We start from the raw sequence: 18,374 nt of genomic DNA on the forward strand, positions 1-18,374 counted from the left end.
GAATAGTACCCCGAGGAGGCCGCGGACGGTGGTGGCGGCGCCGGCGGCTGCTGAACCCTCGTCGCTTCAGCGTACGCATCCAAATGCGTCCTCACCAAAGAGACCAGTTCAGGATAATTCGTTAAAGTACCGCAGGCGCCCGCCACCCTGTAAAGCAGTAGCCGGGCCTCCCCAAAAAGACTGTCCAAAATTTTACCTGTCGTGAAGAGGACGATGGCCTTCAGACAGGAGTACTCCGCCGAGTCCACGTGGAGCGCTTTCAACTTCTCCACTTGCTCTTGGAAGATCCGTATGTGGTCCATGAAGGCAACCACGCGGTCCGCGGCCATCGGCGATGCGTGTAGACCGGCGGCCGCCAGCAGCGGGGCCACGTGCAGGGGCATGGAACACTGGGACGCGTTGAGGACGAACAGTTCCGACCAGACGAGTCTTAGTAACGCGACCTGGTCTGTGACTTGGAGGTCGGGGAAGAAGGGGATGTTTCTCGCCCATTCGACGGCGGAGAAGAGGAGGCGTGCCGCGAGCTCGCAGATGTTGTCGATGCCCATGACGTTGGTGGGCTGGACGCACTGGCCGTACCGCGAGGTGGGGTAGGGTTCAGCGCGAAGCAGCAGGGAAATGTAGGAGGAGAGGTAGGGGTGGCTGTTGAGGCCGGCGGCGGGGTCGCCGTTGGCAAGGGCGAACTGCCCGGGCAGCGCCAATCCTGCCGGCTGCGTCGGCGGCACTCGGCCTCTTTGGACAGCTGCAACAAAAGAAAAATATATTTGATAAGCCAGTTATAATAACAATTCTAGATGACATGAAATACTCGTACTATCGATACAGCGGAGAAGAAAAGAACTCTATCATATCTTTGAAATAAATTGGATACAATCATAAATATTATCAGTGTCAGAAAAGTAAGTTTATAAGTACAATACAAAAAGTAAAAACCGCGCTTTTATTGCTAGGGTACTATTAAAATAGATGACTGTCATTTTACACACTTTCCCTCTTAATTAACATAGCACCCTATCTAACTAAACTGAACACCAACAGGATACCTAAAAGCTTTTATTGACGGAGCCAACTTCACACGATACGATCGCGTTATACAATAAGATGTCAGCGGATCGCAATTAGCATGCCGACACTACTTCATTATGTTATGATGGCCATAAGACGGTTTACTACCAACTTAACAACTGCCAGTGTGCGTAAACATATATTACTTCCCATATCGTCTGCTGGTCGCAATTTGGCTGGTGGTTTAACAACCTCGTCGCTATGTGCTACTGTTTCCTTAGACGTATGTCTGTCTCTGAATCATGAGTCATTTGTAAGGCAGTGATTAATCAAATTATCAAATATGTATCCACTGTAGTTTAGCTAGTATACTAAAGAGACTGTTTTAATGAATAAATAGTCCGATTTTGAACAGTAGTGGATTTAATCTACTGTCATGTATAGTATAGTTATCAATTTTAAATACATTTCAGTAGTCTTAAGAAGAATACAGTTGGATATAAAAATATGAACGAAATAGAAAATTTGTGTACTTTACATACGAAACAAATTGAAAAAGTTAGTAACGTACTAAATGGGTGACGAAAATTCACCAAAAACAGTGGTATTATAAACAAATCTGCATATTACGTAATCAGACGCAGAATACAACAATGCTTTGAAATTCGAACATTACATTCATTATGACGATACAACTGCTCATTGGCACGACACTGTGTCGTCTTCTTGTAATTTCTATTAATGCGTTTTAAATTGTCCCTCGTCGACAGATGACGTAGGCGCTTGTTCGTTTGATAGCGTGAAGCGAGTAGATAAGTAGATATTATAATTAACATCCACCGCAATGCTAATTGATGTCGCGAGCTGAACGGTGAAGGAAAACGTTGTGAAGAAATCATTCAGAAAAATGTGTTTTTGGAAACGTTTGACCTAACTTATTAGTGTTCGTATAGCTCAGTTTATATAAAAAAATAAATAAAGTACGTGTAGCCCTGTGCCGAGGTTTTTGTTGCAGCTTCTTTTCCCCGGCCATACAGGTTGTGAGAAGCTGCAGTAGTTTTAGGCGGATGAGACGTTCGTTATGTAAAAAATGACGATTCAAAATGTAACAATGTCACCAACTGAATAAAGATATTTTTGAATTTGAATTGTATTCTAGACAAAATCCTATCCTATGATTGGATAATATATCTGAATAATACAATCTGAGTTTACGCCTCAGGGTAAAAATGGGATAAACGATAATGTTCATTGAGTTAATCAGAGTTACAGGTAGTCAGAAGATATATTGCAATAGTACCTAGAAGCGTAATTAAGATAATTATGTGTGTAGCATTGATAAGGACCCTGCCTATCTTGTGCGGAAGGGGCACTAGAATAAAAAAAAGATATATTGCAGCCATAATAAGTATTGGTGACTACCTATATTAAGATATGAAGAGAAGTTTTGTTGGAAGAGTTTTTTTTCCGTCAGTATTTGCCTCAGAACATCTGCATAGTCTATTTAATAGACGTGGGTAAGTACTTGGATAATTGTATCGCCTTATCGCCTGTAGTAATGCAACATATACATATTTCTTTTATAAGTAGTAACGTGCTGTCTGTACCCTGTTATTACTATAGCTATGGCAATACTCGTATTTTACTAGAACAGTAAGTATTGAAATATTCACAAACCGTTTAGCATTTTAATACGATTTCGTTCGATCCGGGGAATTTCATTGTAGAGTTCTATCATAGATCGAGTTTCAGTTATGAAATTCACGTATTTATAATTACTTTCTTTTGTAAAATTTTCGATTGGTGAATTCAAATTCTCATCTTCATAATGGTGAAATCACACAAACAAAACAAACATACATTTTTAAACACGATGAACATTACGATGATGATGATGATGATGATGATTTTTTTCTTCATTTTTTTATGATGTTAAAATAAAAAAACTCTATCTTATTTGTTGTCAACATTTTTAAATTTAGCACTTGATTTTTATATTTTGTCTTATAAAAAAAAGCGTCCTTATTTCTTGTACGTCATCATTTCTGTCAATGTCATCAATAGATCATTCATCTTTCTTTATTTTTTACACACCTGTGTTACCGAGGGGCTTTCATTCATGCTTTTCCACGGTCTATTGAACTTTTTACCAAAAAAGTTATGAATTCACAGTTTTTTTTTAATACGATCACGACTTCCGAGATAAGTGCAATGTACTCGAGTGAGTGCAAATTATAGCAAAGGAAAATAAGGTATAAAGAAGAAAAGAACAATTGAGGATTACATTACTGTTCGTAATAATCAGTAAAATATAAAGCACCGACAATTATCGATGTTGTATGAACACGTTTCATTATAATCGAGAAACAAATAGAGTCAAAGCATTAAGGCATGAAACAATGATCCGAAGGATAGGATCATAAAACTATGATCCGAATCCAACGAGCAACCATAGCTTTGAAGTCCAAACGAGCGTTCCAAAGATCGTGACGTACCAAATCATCGGTCAAATCCGAGACGGATCGACGTGAAAGTATCGGAATCGCACTTCGTAACTGGCCACTTGGGACAAAAATGTTTAGCGCGCGGAGAATTCGAATTCCGAACGCGCCAGCTTTTTTGGCGGGAACGCAGCGACGCGCGCAGCGAATGCTCGCGCACGCGCGCTGCACGTTTTTTCTTTTTTTACTCCATTTTTTGTGGCAAAAGATAAACGTGTAAACAGGTTGTTTATTTTTTCCCATGAATGTCATGTCCGGAGGGTTTACTCAAGGTTCTTTACTGCAGTAGCAGTTTGCTTGGACTTTTCACACAAGTTATGGGACGTTGACTTCCATTTAGGTATATTTTAGGTTTACTGATATACCTACTGGGATTTAAGCCAAGTACTTTAAATACAAAAAAAAAGGTTTTTCAGGTTTTTCGTCAGACAATGTTTTGTAACTCTGCCTGGGTCAACCCCGTGAGTTCGTCTATTGTATGTACCCCTACCCGCATATTTATTAGGACATTAATGGACTTTTTGAAGAATCATTGACCAAAGACTCAGTGAACGCATAATTTAAATTTAATTGGTAATCACAACGAAATAGAAAAGTGCACGATTGACATTTACCAACATATCGCGGTGGGCAATCATCAAAATAACACACATTCTCGGATTATTACGGTTACGTCAACATTTCAATTAGAGTGTTACATCGTAGAATAATTCTCTCTGAATTAGAGTAATTGTGTGTGATTAGTCGGTTTCAGAACGGACCCACCACACTCGGTTATGTGCGGCTGTGGGAGAGAGGATAAGTATTATGTATCTTTACTTTAATAGGTAAGTATAACAAAAATACACCCATGGTTGAGACGTTCTTGATAGCTAAAGGTGTTTTTAGTAAAGAAAGATCATATTACCGAAAATCGTTACATTTTAGGCATTAAAAAGGGCTCGTAACATACATACATACATAAACTCACATGTATTTCCCCCCGGGGTAAGCAGAGATTACGGAATCTATTTGCTTTGATCCTGACACACTTCTCTTGCTTTCTTCACATTCCTCAATCGTTTCATACACGCACGCCGGTTCATAGTAGATCGTACTGAACCTTTTCTAAGGACATCTCCAATTTGGTTAATGTACTTACATCCTTCTAGGTGTTCCTCTGCCAGCCCAGGAGGGCTTAAAAAGATTTTGATAAATGTGAATGATTTCTTATAGATATTAGGTATTGACATAATATTCAAATTACCTAAGTGCTGTTCTAGGAATTTCTGTTTATAGGTTATTTTGAAATCAAAATCCCTTTGTTGAACTGTTGTCTCAAAATCTGCGCCTTACGAGGATATAATTATTAGTAAAAAAAAAGATAAATACAAAAACAAAACGAAAACACCTTTTTGATGTCACCAGACTTCAATTCCTAAACTTGTTCGTAAGTAAACGCGACACTCATAGATATCATACAACAATATAAAACTACTTCTACTGGTCATCATTCTAGCAATAATGACTCCTGCGCCACTTTTCTTTCCCTGTCCGAATGTAGGCCGCGGATTCTCCCACGCTGCGCCCGCGCCGACACCTCGGCTAATAGCTCTGTCATTACGCTATCTGTCGATACATCTAGCATCGGATCATCAGACTATCGACCATAGGATTATCGGACCATAAAATCGGATCGGCGCGAGCGGAGTAAACAATTGTTTGAAAATTAAGAATGTAATTATGATTATGTATTTTTGATTTGTGTTTGGCTTTTGTTTGGTAGTAAATTGTTTTTGTAAGATTGCGTTTGGTATAGATATCATGCATCGAGTACAAACACCTATTTTATGTAACTTATTGCAGTTGAGTTATTGCAGCCATATGCGGCTAATATGGCTAAACAGCCGGACAGAAGAGAATCGTAGACTGAAAAGTTTGATCGATTGGTTTAGAAATACAAGTAAAATTCTAATAGCTCGTTATTAGTAAATATAATAACGAACTGCATACTCATCATCCCCCTAGCATTATACCCTATCTACTTGTATGTAGTTGTCGAATGTCCAATTTCAAAATTCGAACATTAAAACTGATAAAAAATAAAAACTGTCTGTCTCTCTTCTATCGTGTGGGTTGTGAGGCGGATTCAACTTCATCAACCCTTAGGGTTACTATTGAGCCGCCAAAGTCCTCTGACTTGACTCATGTAACGACTAAAGGTAAAGGTAAGTACAACCTACCTTGGTTGTGACGGTTGTGTAAAGGTTATGATAGTATACCAGTTATGAGTGACTACGTTTTGGCGACTAAATAAAAAATATTGATATTTGTAACGTGGTCATCATTTCCCTAGCGTTATCCCATTTTTCACGGGGTCCGCTTACCTAACCTGAAGATGTCACAGGTCCGGTTTTTACAGAAGCTGACCTTCCAACCCGCAGAGAGAGAATCAGTGCAATAGGTACAGGTTAGGTCACATGCCTCCGAAAATGCATTTCTCGGGAATGTGGGTTTCCTTACGATGTTTTTCTTCACCGCTGAGCACGAATAACGAACTACATACTGCATCTTCACAATTTCGTCACTTTACCAGAGCTAGGAAAACATAGTCCATCATAATGTATAAAAGGACTAATAAAATATAGGTTTCCATTAATGTCCACACCTGCCATACACAGAGAACAACAAAAGTTTCACCACATTCTCAAACAAGGCCCGACAACGGTAGAATTCGCCCATTAGGACCGCCTTTATGAATGGAAATTAATGTATGAATGTAAATTAACGACTGCCTCCAGTTGATACAACTAGATCCATTAGTCATGATTACCATGATGCTATGTCTCATTTCGGATTTCTCTTGAAGTTAGAAGCGATACGTGTACTATGGCTAAGAAGTTAATCAGAAAAAAGTCAAAAACAAAACTGTTGACCGCCAATGTTCTTCTTCCAAATGGGTTGTATGGTCGACGGCCAACCTCATTTTTTGATCCGTGCCAAGAGAATATTACAGTACCTCTAATATAAACACACAACTGACGAAATGACTGCAAAGTAGCTTTAAAATATTTTACACAGATGAACAAGATGAATAATTTCTAATAAAGACTGGAATTCAACCACAACGTTATTATGACTTGAGCACTAATCAATTTCAACATCGCCCTAGCATTATCCCGTTTTTCACAGGGTCCCCTTACCTAACCTGAAGATTTGACAGGTCAGGTTTTTTACAGAAGCGACTGCCTGTCTGACCTTCCAACCCGCGAAGGGAAAACCAGCCCAATATAGAATGTGGGTTTCCTCACGATGTTTTCCTTCACCGCTGAGCACGCGATAATCACTTATGATCCAAACATGAATTCAAAAACAAATTCGACAACCAGTGGTTTAGGCCTGCGCTGGTTTCGAACCTGCGACCTCAATAGCTGACCACTGAGCACTAATCAATTTGATGTATGTAAAATATGCTCAAAAATGCAATAAATAACAGCTAGTCTAATTGGCAGACAGAACCTATTACGATAGGTCATCATCAACGTCATAATCGTAATATTAAGAATAAAAAAAAATATTAAAAAAACTAGAGTCTAAGCGCCAAGGAACCTGTTACGTGGCTCATAAGCTACCCAATGAATACGCATCAGAGCGGCGACACCCACGGCGCATACCACACCGGATTAGTCGAAATTAACGCTGTTTATATTATAAATTAAATCGCTACTTAGCAACGGTCCCTCTAATAGGAATTCATATAGTAAATATTTAATAAACGACATAATATTATGGAAAACGATATCTGATTATGAAATATGATTTATAGTAAGACCAAACGGTAGTATCAATATTGATAGAGACGATGGCAAAGGTGATGGAAAGGTAAATCGAGAAATGTTTAAAGAAAAAGCAACGCGTAGATAAATTTTAACGAAATTAGAGGAAATCAAGAAAGTAGCTAGTAGATAACCAATATTCATTGGCACAAATCTATTAGGCACATATATGTAAATGTAAGCTGATATAGTATAGACAGAAAAAAACTGTAGCTATAGGAAACCCTAAAGCGAGCAACTGAGCACAATTACATACATTTAGAATACAGATATTAATATAATTGCACTAATGAGTTGTAAATTTATCTTCAGTGCAATTTTCACTAACAAATACGCTCAACCATTATAGATAGCGACACGTCTCACTACCTATGGCGTCAGTTTAACAGAAAGCTCGGTGATGGATGTAAATAAATATAATAAATAAATAAAAATGTACCTAGAATTGAGATATGATCGTGAGCTTATATTATTAACATACATACATACATAAACTCACGCCCGTAATCCCTAATGGGGTGGGCAGAGCCACAAGTAATCAAAGACAACTTGCAGCCACTTTTGATACGATGTCGTAAGCTGGATATGATAAACCTTATGGTGATAAGGAATCAGCCTATCGCCCATAACATTAGTCCATCATGTTAGAGGACACAATCCCTCTGTCGGTTTTTACGACATGCCCGGGAAGACAAGCAGCAGATTATATTATTAACTAAATAGAAAATAGATGAACCTATTAATAGCAAAAAATAATAAGAAAACTAAATGTGTAACTAAATTTAAAGAAAGAATATGTCATCAAACAGAGTAGTATATGCGTGCAAATCTACAAGACATCAGTAAAAAAGGAGAGCATTCAAAAACGACATATGAAGTGAAAACCACTACATCACGACGTAACGAGACCTATTCTCAATCAACACACGCGTACCCTGCATACGTGGTATCACTCTAAACACTCCTTTATAACATTATACTTATTGTTTTTATTCAAAACACGTAGACAATCAAGATAACAAACTTAAACAGAGACATGTAAATTAATGGATTTTAAACTTTAAACTGAGGGAGTAGAAGCGACAAAGACTGGTGCAAACGATGGTAATGTTTATTAGTTTGGTCTTGACACAGATTGTGGAGGAAACGATCTGTCCCGGCGAGATCAGAGAAGCCGACGGTACAATCGGAGACATATTTTTGGTTTTAGTCATGATTGTCATTCTATTGATACTTGGTTTACGAGGAAACTGTTATAATTATATTAGTTGTTCGTAGCTTCGCGTGGAACTCGTGTTATTCTACCTAGAGGCTTTTTGTCGACCGTAAAACGCCATTCTAAATAGATGAAAGTATTTTTGAAAACGATGGTATTAATAAAGTTTAGAATCAAAATCATTCTGAAAGTGCTCAAAAATACTGTAAATTTATATTTATTTATGCAGTTCTAACGCGTGCACAGTTAATGTAATGGATAATAAATATAATGACAAGGAAAAATGCTCTAGATCATTTTGTAGTATGGCGCGTGCACAGTGCAATTTACATGCCTCTGCAATTATGACCCTGCTCCTAATTCGTCAATACTGTGAATCAATGTCATGAATCTACTAACAATATTGTATAATGTTTGTTTTTTTAATGTTCTCTATGGGAAATTTCTTTTCTGACTATTAATAATTATAGCTTAGTTTAGAACAAACAAACAACCTTAGAACAAACGGATAAACTTTGTATGATTTTAATTTTTGGTTTGTTTACAGTAAGCATAGATTCTATTACTTACTGTTTTGTTAAAATGAGATATTTATTGGTTATTTACCTACTGGTAAGATTACACGTTTAGACAATTTATGTTTTCCTTAAATCTTCAAATAAATGCAACTCGTAAACTATCATAAGTTGCATCCGATTGCAACTCTTGAGTGACCTCAAGATCATAAAAGAACTCCTCTATTGACAACTTTACGACCTCTATATTCAACATCGACGGAATCTTTGTCTCCGTTGACTTTCATAATGAAAATGCCAACTGGTATTTTGAAATAGCATTTGTCGTTTGATCTTACATAATTACCTATCTGTATTCATGATATTTAATATATATCACATTAAGTCTTGAAAATTTTCTTTAATATTTATGTTATTAGTGGGCAGGACACATGGCGAGGAGAACCGATGGCCGCTGGGGCGGAAGGGTTCTGGAGTGGCGGCCGCGTGTCGGACGACGCTCAGTGGGTAGGCCCGCTACAAGGTGGACCGACGTTCTGGTGAAGGTCGCGGGAAGCCGCTGGATGCGGGCAGCGCAGGACCGATCGTCGTCGAGATCCTTAGGGGAGGCCTATGCCCAGCAGTGGGCGTCGTACGGCTGATGATGATGATGTAATTAGTTGTGCTGACTATTTTTTTTTATTTTTTTGTGATACTGGTTGTTTCGTTTGGAGGAGTTATTGTTTTATTTAATGAATGGTACACAGAATAAAACATAGAAACACGAATTAATTGAGACATTATTGACAAACGGCAAAGCATACATTACATTTCGAAGAAATTTCTTCAAGCAGATGAAAGAAAGTGAATTATAGTCAACAAAGAAAGTCGATGGTTTTATACCGTACACTATAAATATTTTATTAATTGACTTGAGTTCCTATTGCAAATACCTGATATACCAATAGGGTCTCCAATACCTATTCATTTTGTTTATGTTAGTACAACTCCATGATTTACAAATGACACTTGTCAGTGTATAAATTAAAGTAATTATATTCGCGTTTCCAGTGAACCAGGCTAATCGATTAAGCGGAACGAAGCAATCAAATTCAAATGTTTACTGGAAATATATGTCTAAGTGTTTTAAACTCGTTACAGTAATGAACGGGTATTTGGGCTCGTTAAGAGACATACTAACTCAGAGGTCCGAAGTAGGTAGTAGAATTTGAAGACAAATTGCAGACTGCACGTGGTACCTATATAGCTATAAGATATTTATTGTGAACCATAACATAATCCATTCCTCATGTAGATCAGCTGAACACGTTAAAAGGGACTTTAGATGGTGAACACATGGCAAGTTTCTGTTAACGAACAGTTTAGCAAAAAGCATTGTAAAGTTGAAAGCACATCAGAATTCTTCCGAATCGTACGCGATGTCACAATTTTCAGGCAAATAGCATTTTTTTGACAGTGCGTACTATTCGGAAGAACCTGTATCTGCTTTTAGCATTACAGGACATAACATTGCATTACTTAAACTTCGTTTAAAAAACATACAAACATTAAGCAAATAATGTTGTTACAGTAATTATACATCAGTTATATTGACTGACTTTTCATTATTCGCGCACAGAAATAAATGTATCGTCAATATAGGACAGCTAGACGGTCGTGATTACCTGAGGCTCTGCCTTTTTAGATCATGTTTACTGTTCAGTAACCCAACTGAGTACATCAGGACTATCAAACTTATCAAGCCTTACCATGCAGTGATTGATTTTCGCACTCATATCTCCGATGATTAAGTCATCACTCATCGTCAATACACGAACAACTTCAATTTATGGAGTAATCAACTCTTGATTGAGATTTCACTGTAAATGACTGACGCATTGTAGAAAAAACTCTAAACAACAAACTACTCGTATAAATTCAGCCATTAGCCGCAGGTTTCTAGCTATCAAGCCATTACTGGCTCCATACGGTGCAGCGAGCATACATCTCCATACATCTCCGCGTCGACGTCTTAAATTTTGTACACAACTTCATTTACCGTACGCCTATTTATTTTAGTTGTTAGTCGCTATCTCGTTACGTCTCGATACAAGTTGATAATCCGTTATTTATGTCGACAATTTTTCAAAGAGCGCAGCACGCGACCAAACGTCGCCCAACAACGCTCGCCGCGACAAATGGTCCACCTTACAACCTTTTGTTGCTCTAACGGTTATGTTTTGATATCATTAGGAAATTCTCGGGTTTTACGACAGTGAGAAATATTGTTTCTAATACACAGATTAGAGATTTGTCGCCATCGACTAATGTAAAAAGCGTAGTTTCGAAACATATGAACCGGCAGTGACGGATGGCCTACCAGATTAAAGTCTCGATTACATACAGCCTCTAGGTGATGAATTTACTTTTGTTTTAAGAAAAAAATCAAAACTAAACGATGATTTCTTGATACGAGTTCGAATGCCAATAAACAATGTTCGGAATCCGATAGAAAGTCGTCAATATAGAATAGAATATAAACAGAGTCGCCTACCGCGAAGCTGCATATCTAAATTTATTACAATAAAACGAAGAAACCGGACACGGAAGACATCGAAACAGTACCAGATCATGTAATTAAGTTTATCAGCGAGATAAAAATTCTTTAGAAAATATACTAAAGATTGTATAATAAAGCTATTGGACGACGCGTGCGCACGGACTGACCGCTGTGACTCTCGTTTTTGTAATTATTGGGTCATTAAATACCTCCCGTGATTTATGTGACGGTACATACAGGTGGCGCTTTCGTTACACTTATTTAAAACAACCAGACAATTTACTACCTAGAGCAAAAACGTTAGCTGCAATAAACACAAATTCCTCTTTAAAGATAATTATTAGCGAATTTTAACAGTCTATGAATAAATAACTGAATAATAAAGTAGATATCAAAGAAATTAAGTTGCTTATGCTCGCATCTGTAAAAGGATATCTGGAATTTATTTTCAAAATTATCGATGTAAACACAATTAATGATGAGCTTCAATAAACAATAAAAGAGAGAGTTGAAAATATAAGCTGAGATAATGCTAAAACAATAATGCACGGAGCGGAGGTATGCAAGCGAGTCACTGACCACAACAACGTACGAGAAACGAAGCCTTGCGATAATCATAATACGCTTGCAGATATGTGATTAGCCGTGGGGTCACGAAACGGTCGGCGTTAGACAGAGAACATACTTCCCCTCCTGTTCACACAACAAGCTTCTGCAATAATACCGTCTCCCTCAGACAAACGACCGCAGGGCGCCTAAACCGCTATACTAAACTGTGACCTCACGAAATTCTCCGAGCACGATACTGAGGATGATTCACGTAATGACGGACGTATAGACTGACATATAGAGATGCGGACGCTAGATGAATCCAAAACAACGAAAAAGTTGTTTGAACCCGTCTAGCTCTCAATCAGCATGAGCTCTTAAATACATTTTATTGAGCTATCACCCGAATTAGCATTTGAATTTGGCCATGTTTTAGTCCTGATAATTAATGTGTATCTGCATTTTCAAATATGAATTCTCAAGTCAGATAATGTTATCAAGATTAAATATTAAAAAATATTATTATTATTTGTTATTAAGATTAAATATACCAGCAAATTGGACTGTTTTACATATTCACCTATGAGTAACGTTGATATGAATCTCAGCGATTAATTGAATTAATTTCTGTCAGTCAAATTGGAAGACGTTGCGAAGATGCGCGGATTCGTCTCAGTTTCACATCATTAAACCGTGATACTAAAATGTAAAGTGAAACTATAAGGCCGGGTACAGATAAAGTAGCTTGGTGAGGTACGGTACAGAGGGCAGGACCGGGCGAAACAGGTTTCTTGAAACTACTAACGTAGTAACCAATATACATACATACGGTCGTGCATTACTCTCTCAAGCATTCGAGATTATACGGCGTTAGAGGCTCGACTGTGAGAAAATTTCACCAACAGCAATGCTATCATAAATACTTTGAACTTTATTTTACTGCGGATTGTGATTACATCGTACGCTGTATCTGAACCAAATGTGCTAATTAACATTGATTGCAGAACTATAAAGGCAAACCGTGAGCTGTTAGGATTATTGAGGAAGTTCGCTTAACTCAATACATGTTTCATTTATTAGCTCCTTGTCAATACTGTGTCTATTACATGTTATGCTTCATAAATATTGTAAACGACTTCAAATAACACGACCACTACCGTAACTTGTCTTCCAAACAGGTGGGCATCACATAAAGGTACCAAACGACCAATAGAAAGTCACGGCCACGCTTGAAAGTACACAAATCAAAAATTTAAAAGAGTACAATCAAATTAAATAAGAAACCGAAGGCTGATATTTCATTACCCAACATCACACGTCGTAAAGGAATTAGCATCAGAGAGTGTGAGTCGAGCCGCTCCGATAAATCACGTGTATAGTTCGTTAGTGGCTCGCACCGGGGGTCCGGCTCGCGGCCGAGAGCCCAGTCCAGTGGAACGTCCATTGAGCCAACCCCCTGTAGGTGAATATTTTGACGTGCACTACACTGTCACGCCTTACACTTGATGAATTATGGTCAATTTACTCACATTTCAACTTGTTGAGTTTCTACATTATGGAAATCTCAAGAGAAGCCATCCTACTTTTTCTATTCCAATTCCAAATACCATTTATGTCTCGTAAATATCACGCCATTTAACTATTTTAATAATGAAATATCATTCATAACACTATAGTATTATAATGGGAAGGAATTTTTGAAAAGACTTAACTTTCTTGTTAACGTTTACGTAATGGCGGAATGCGTCAACTTCAATAAAATATGCAAAAATTTTAATAGACAGATAATAGAATCTTTTGTTGATGACATTAGAAACGAAACTATTGAACACATTCCACATACCGAACACGGTATACGTAAGCAACAGGTTCTTGGTAAATGTTGTGCAGATGTAATCTTTATATTGGTTAGAATAAGACATTGAGATTTGCTGATTCTGAATTTGGTGGTAGACGTTTTTTTGGTGGACACGAGTGCGAGATGAAGGCGTCCGTCAAAATTTAAAAAGTTAATTATCGAATACTTTTCCCGGGCGCTGGGTCCGAGCCTCGGCCGGTGATACATCATCCCCGAGAGAGAATATAAATCACCAGGTGATTGATAGTGGTATATATCTCACGCTCGTTCGCTAGCTCCTTTTTTAATCCGACACAAATGATTTTACACTTTGATTCCTTTTTGTGACGCCATTTCGCTGGAGTTTACGATCTTCGAATTGGATTTTGGGCGTCGATATGAATTTTTTGACGTCAGCAAAAGATTAACAGTTCAATACATTTTGATACTGGACGATTTTTATTACATGTCGGACGCAAAAACATATACTTGTGAATTTAAGATCGTTCCAAATGTGTCTCGCTTAGAATTTATTTTTTATAATGGTTCTAGTAAAAACCTGTCGCAACAAAATTTCTATTCTACGACTCTTTCTATTGTAGAGCACCATTATTCACTCTTTTTTTGTTTCTTATAGTGTACATCATACAACACAACAGGCGATCTTAAAGCTTTCTATATAACTCCATTATCATTGAAGCACAGGATTTCGCCAACACAATAAACTTGATGAAATCTGCACAATAACAATATGAAATTCAATAGTTTCTACCATTATTTCACCTAAAGCTAATGTTTGCAGTGAAAACCTATCAAGTTTCTAACAACTATTGAGCTACGTTCTATGCCCATATACGATTACCTGCCCTCGGAACCTTTCTGCAACAGATTAGCGCGTTTCTATTGTAGTTGGGACCCCGATTCACATGCAAATCGTTTGACAAAACGTGCGGAAATATAATTAGCTTACGTGCGAACCCTGCTTTGGTCCGAGGTGTCCGGGGGTCACGCACCTTGACCGTGCAACAAACCGGTCTATGTTGTCTACAGTTTTTAATTAATGTTGTCGAACAGGCGTAACTCCTGACCGATGTCCGGCAAGGGTTTGCTTGCAGTCATTAATATTAGGGGTTTTTTCGCGATGCAGCTCGTGGGAACGCGGCGCGCACCGATGGTATCTGCGCAAGCGCGGCTAGTAAGACCACGTAAGCCTCAGTTTTCCCAGAATGAGGACCATTATACTCGGCCCTGGAGCGTCGTACGAAACATGTCACAGTTATTATGCTCACTAGAAACGATAATATCTTTCGGCTGTGACGCTGAGGACAAAGTCGGTAACCGCCTCAAGTTATTCTCGTAACTCTAAGTGCGTCGTACTGATTGTTGACACGATTAAGTCATTAAATTAATCTGAAGTTGTCTCAGAAATGGGTTACATTTTTAATGTGCGTATCAACTCCTACAATCGGTGCATCCTGTCACATAACCGGCAGGTCATAATACATGTAGTGGTCAGTCTGGACACTAGAAAAAAACGTTACGTTTCTCACGGTTCAATGTTTGGCAAACTAGACTGGTCTAATCCAAACATACCCATCCTTACGGTCAGTTGGCCAACAATGACCACACCTGGTTCAAGACGCAAATTGACACCCTCCTCAAAACGCAACGCCGATCCTTTTGACATTTCCTTTGTCGCGTCGGGGCGTACACAGGGCATTTAGTTTTTAAAAATAATAACTGAAGAAAACATTGCCATAATTCGCAGCCCCTGGGAATGTTCGGGATGACGTTTTTGACAGTTCCTGTGGGCTTGACAATAGACAACCATTGCGCGTGGTTACCGTTGCACTAAATGCTTAAGACAGTATTTAATGTGGGGCTAAAAGTATTGTAGACACGACCTAGATTGAAATAATATTTAATTGTATTGTATCATTTTATGACTCAATTATGAGTGACGGAAAACATCTTTTGGAATTTGTCGTATCTAGCTCAAGGAGCACTGCCTGTAATGACCACTCATTCTTCTATAAATATTGACTCTAATATACAATTTATTGCTGGCTATAAAAAGGATATTATGTTACTATGTATAAAACCAAACCTGACCCTTTGAAGCTTTGCTCAAAATCAGCACCGGAACATTTCCGAAAAAAGATTTGCAGATACTTTTTCAATTTCCCCCGAAACCGTACTTCATTAAAATTCATCGCGAAAACCCGGAGGGAATCAGGCGATACTGGGATCTTTCTAAATGACCGGGCCGGTACAAAAAGTTATTAAGATATTCCAACAATGAAGGTGATTGATGCGCCCTAAACAAAAGGTGTGGCAGCCATTGTTCACGAAAGTGACGGACATACAGACGAACCTTTGTTTAGTCACTTTATGCACTTATTTAATAAACCGGTTTCGGTAATGTGGTTAATTAATCAATAGTATGCGCATTGTTTGATGTGTATTATTGTAGTGCTCATATTACATGTTGCAGCGATGGGAGATTTGCATTGTTGGATCGGTGCCAGACGTGTTTGTAGTAATTAAATTCTGCAACATCGGATAGCGTTATGAAATTGAGAACCTAATTCCGTTTAGTATTGTTCTGTTTAAGTTTAATATCACCATCATCAGCCGTATGACGCCCACTGCTGGGCATAGGCCTCCCCCAAGGATCTCCACGACGATCGGTCAATATAGTCACAAACAAATATAGAAAACGAGAGTATGTCTTATGTAACTATGTCATGTATTTCCCTTTCAATCAGAGCTACAATGTCTAGGGGATATCCGTTATTAGATGACTTACGCATGGCGTTTGCTAAACAACTCTCATTACGCTGACCACTACGTAATAATCGAGGTAACAGGACTTTACCTAGCCCAGACATTCTAATTGCCGACATTACTGCTAACTGACTCACGACAAAATAACTTTATTTTTTTGTAATGTTATGAAAATACAATAAAGGAAAAAACCAAGACAAAAAGATACAGTGACATATATGAAACCATAGCATGACACTGAACTTTCGCAACGAACAAAAGCGAAGAGTCGACCATAATCGGTGTTAAAGCGGAATGACCATTACAAACCATATCTGTAACAGATCGCACAATCAAAAGTATCGGGTGGTAGCATTCTCCTCAATGGACCCCTTTCAACCGCTAAAACGTTTTATAAAACACCTACCAACAATCCCCGTACAAAACAATATGGAATCGAGAAAAAACCAAACAAAAGATGCGTCGACGCTTCTAATCTCAACTGGATCTACAAGTTTGATATCTAAGACGATTATACGGCGACAAAAGGCACGCTTACTTTTTCTATTCTATTAACTGTTAATCTCGGGTAAAAAATAAAAAATAAGAGTGTGGAGTCTGGACCGTCACCTTTCCTTTGTTTGTTGACAGCAAACAAATCGTTTGTTGGGCAAAATACGGGGGTCCGGGGTCGAGGATGTGTAATGGGGTGCTTAAGGGTTGAATTGAGAGCAGCGGGTTACCGTGTCCTTTCCGGCGTGGCCTTCGCATTATCTAAGGAAGTGCGAATGCTAATGATGCTGTTGGAAAGGTGTGATGAGCAAAAAGTTTCGGGGGAATTGCAGTTACTTGTTTACTAAGGGCCAGAGAATTCCCATCACTACACGGATAAGCCAGTATACGTGTATTGATGGGAATTAAATTGCTGTTTAACGATTATTGTCCAGCCTACATTGCCCCACTGCTGGGAAGGCCCCGAGAATGTCACTCCTCAGTTCTCCCGTCTCTCCATCTCCTTAGGGCCTACCTCCGTTCCGGCGTCCGTCTGTAGGTACCCAAGGAGAGATAAAAAAATACATATTAATACTTCAAAATCTGTATTAACATTTGTGAAAATATTGTTAGTAAATTCGTTATTATTATTTTCACAAAGTTGTTTAATGGTTTTAGTATCTACTGTTACTAGTAACTATCTACTATTCTATACAACGTCATGATTCAACATTCTTTATTCGCTAGAGCAGATCTTGAAAGTGCGAATTTAGCAAGATTGACACATTTAAAATTTACAAATGTTCTTCGACATTCGTCAGAATTAGTCCGTGTATTTGAAGAAAAATAACAAAAGGCCCCTAGTGGGTTTGGGCCTCGTACACAATAATCACAAACAGCAGGTGTCCAGATATTATGAACTCTACAACCTGTGCCCTCAAAAACACTTCTCTTACGACCGAACGAAATTGCCCCATACGCGTCATCTTTGACCACCTGTTTGGTCAAGAGTTTTATATTCACAATAGATAATTAAATCGAAATATTCTGGCTAGAATGGAATTCGAAACCGCAGCTCTTGACAAGCCGATACGAGCGTGTTAACACTACCAGTCATCCTGTCCATGCGAATATTTATA

General features: G+C 38.3%; 2 protein-coding genes across 2 annotated transcripts in view; one reads left to right on the plus strand and one right to left on the minus strand.

The window, feature by feature from the left end:
• The window catches only part of LOC126370560 (phosphatidylinositol 5-phosphate 4-kinase type-2 alpha), a 242,422-nt gene that overhangs the window by 200,899 nt on the left and 23,149 nt on the right, over nt 1–18,374 (plus strand). The window lies entirely within an intron of this gene.
• LOC126370608 (steroid receptor seven-up, isoforms B/C) overlaps nt 1–18,374 on the minus strand; it is a 92,002-nt gene that overhangs the window by 68,118 nt on the left and 5,510 nt on the right. The window contains exons 2-3 of the mRNA XM_050015568.1: nt 17,771–17,788; nt 197–742 (exon numbers count right to left, since the gene is read on the minus strand). Coding sequence (XP_049871525.1) covers nt 197–742; nt 17,771–17,788 — 564 coding nt within the window. The remainder of the gene's footprint in view (nt 1–196; nt 743–17,770; nt 17,789–18,374) is intronic.

Source organism: Pectinophora gossypiella, chromosome 11, assembly GCF_024362695.1.
Source record: "Pectinophora gossypiella chromosome 11, ilPecGoss1.1, whole genome shotgun sequence".
Classification (NCBI taxonomy): Eukaryota; Metazoa; Arthropoda; class Insecta; order Lepidoptera; family Gelechiidae; genus Pectinophora; species Pectinophora gossypiella.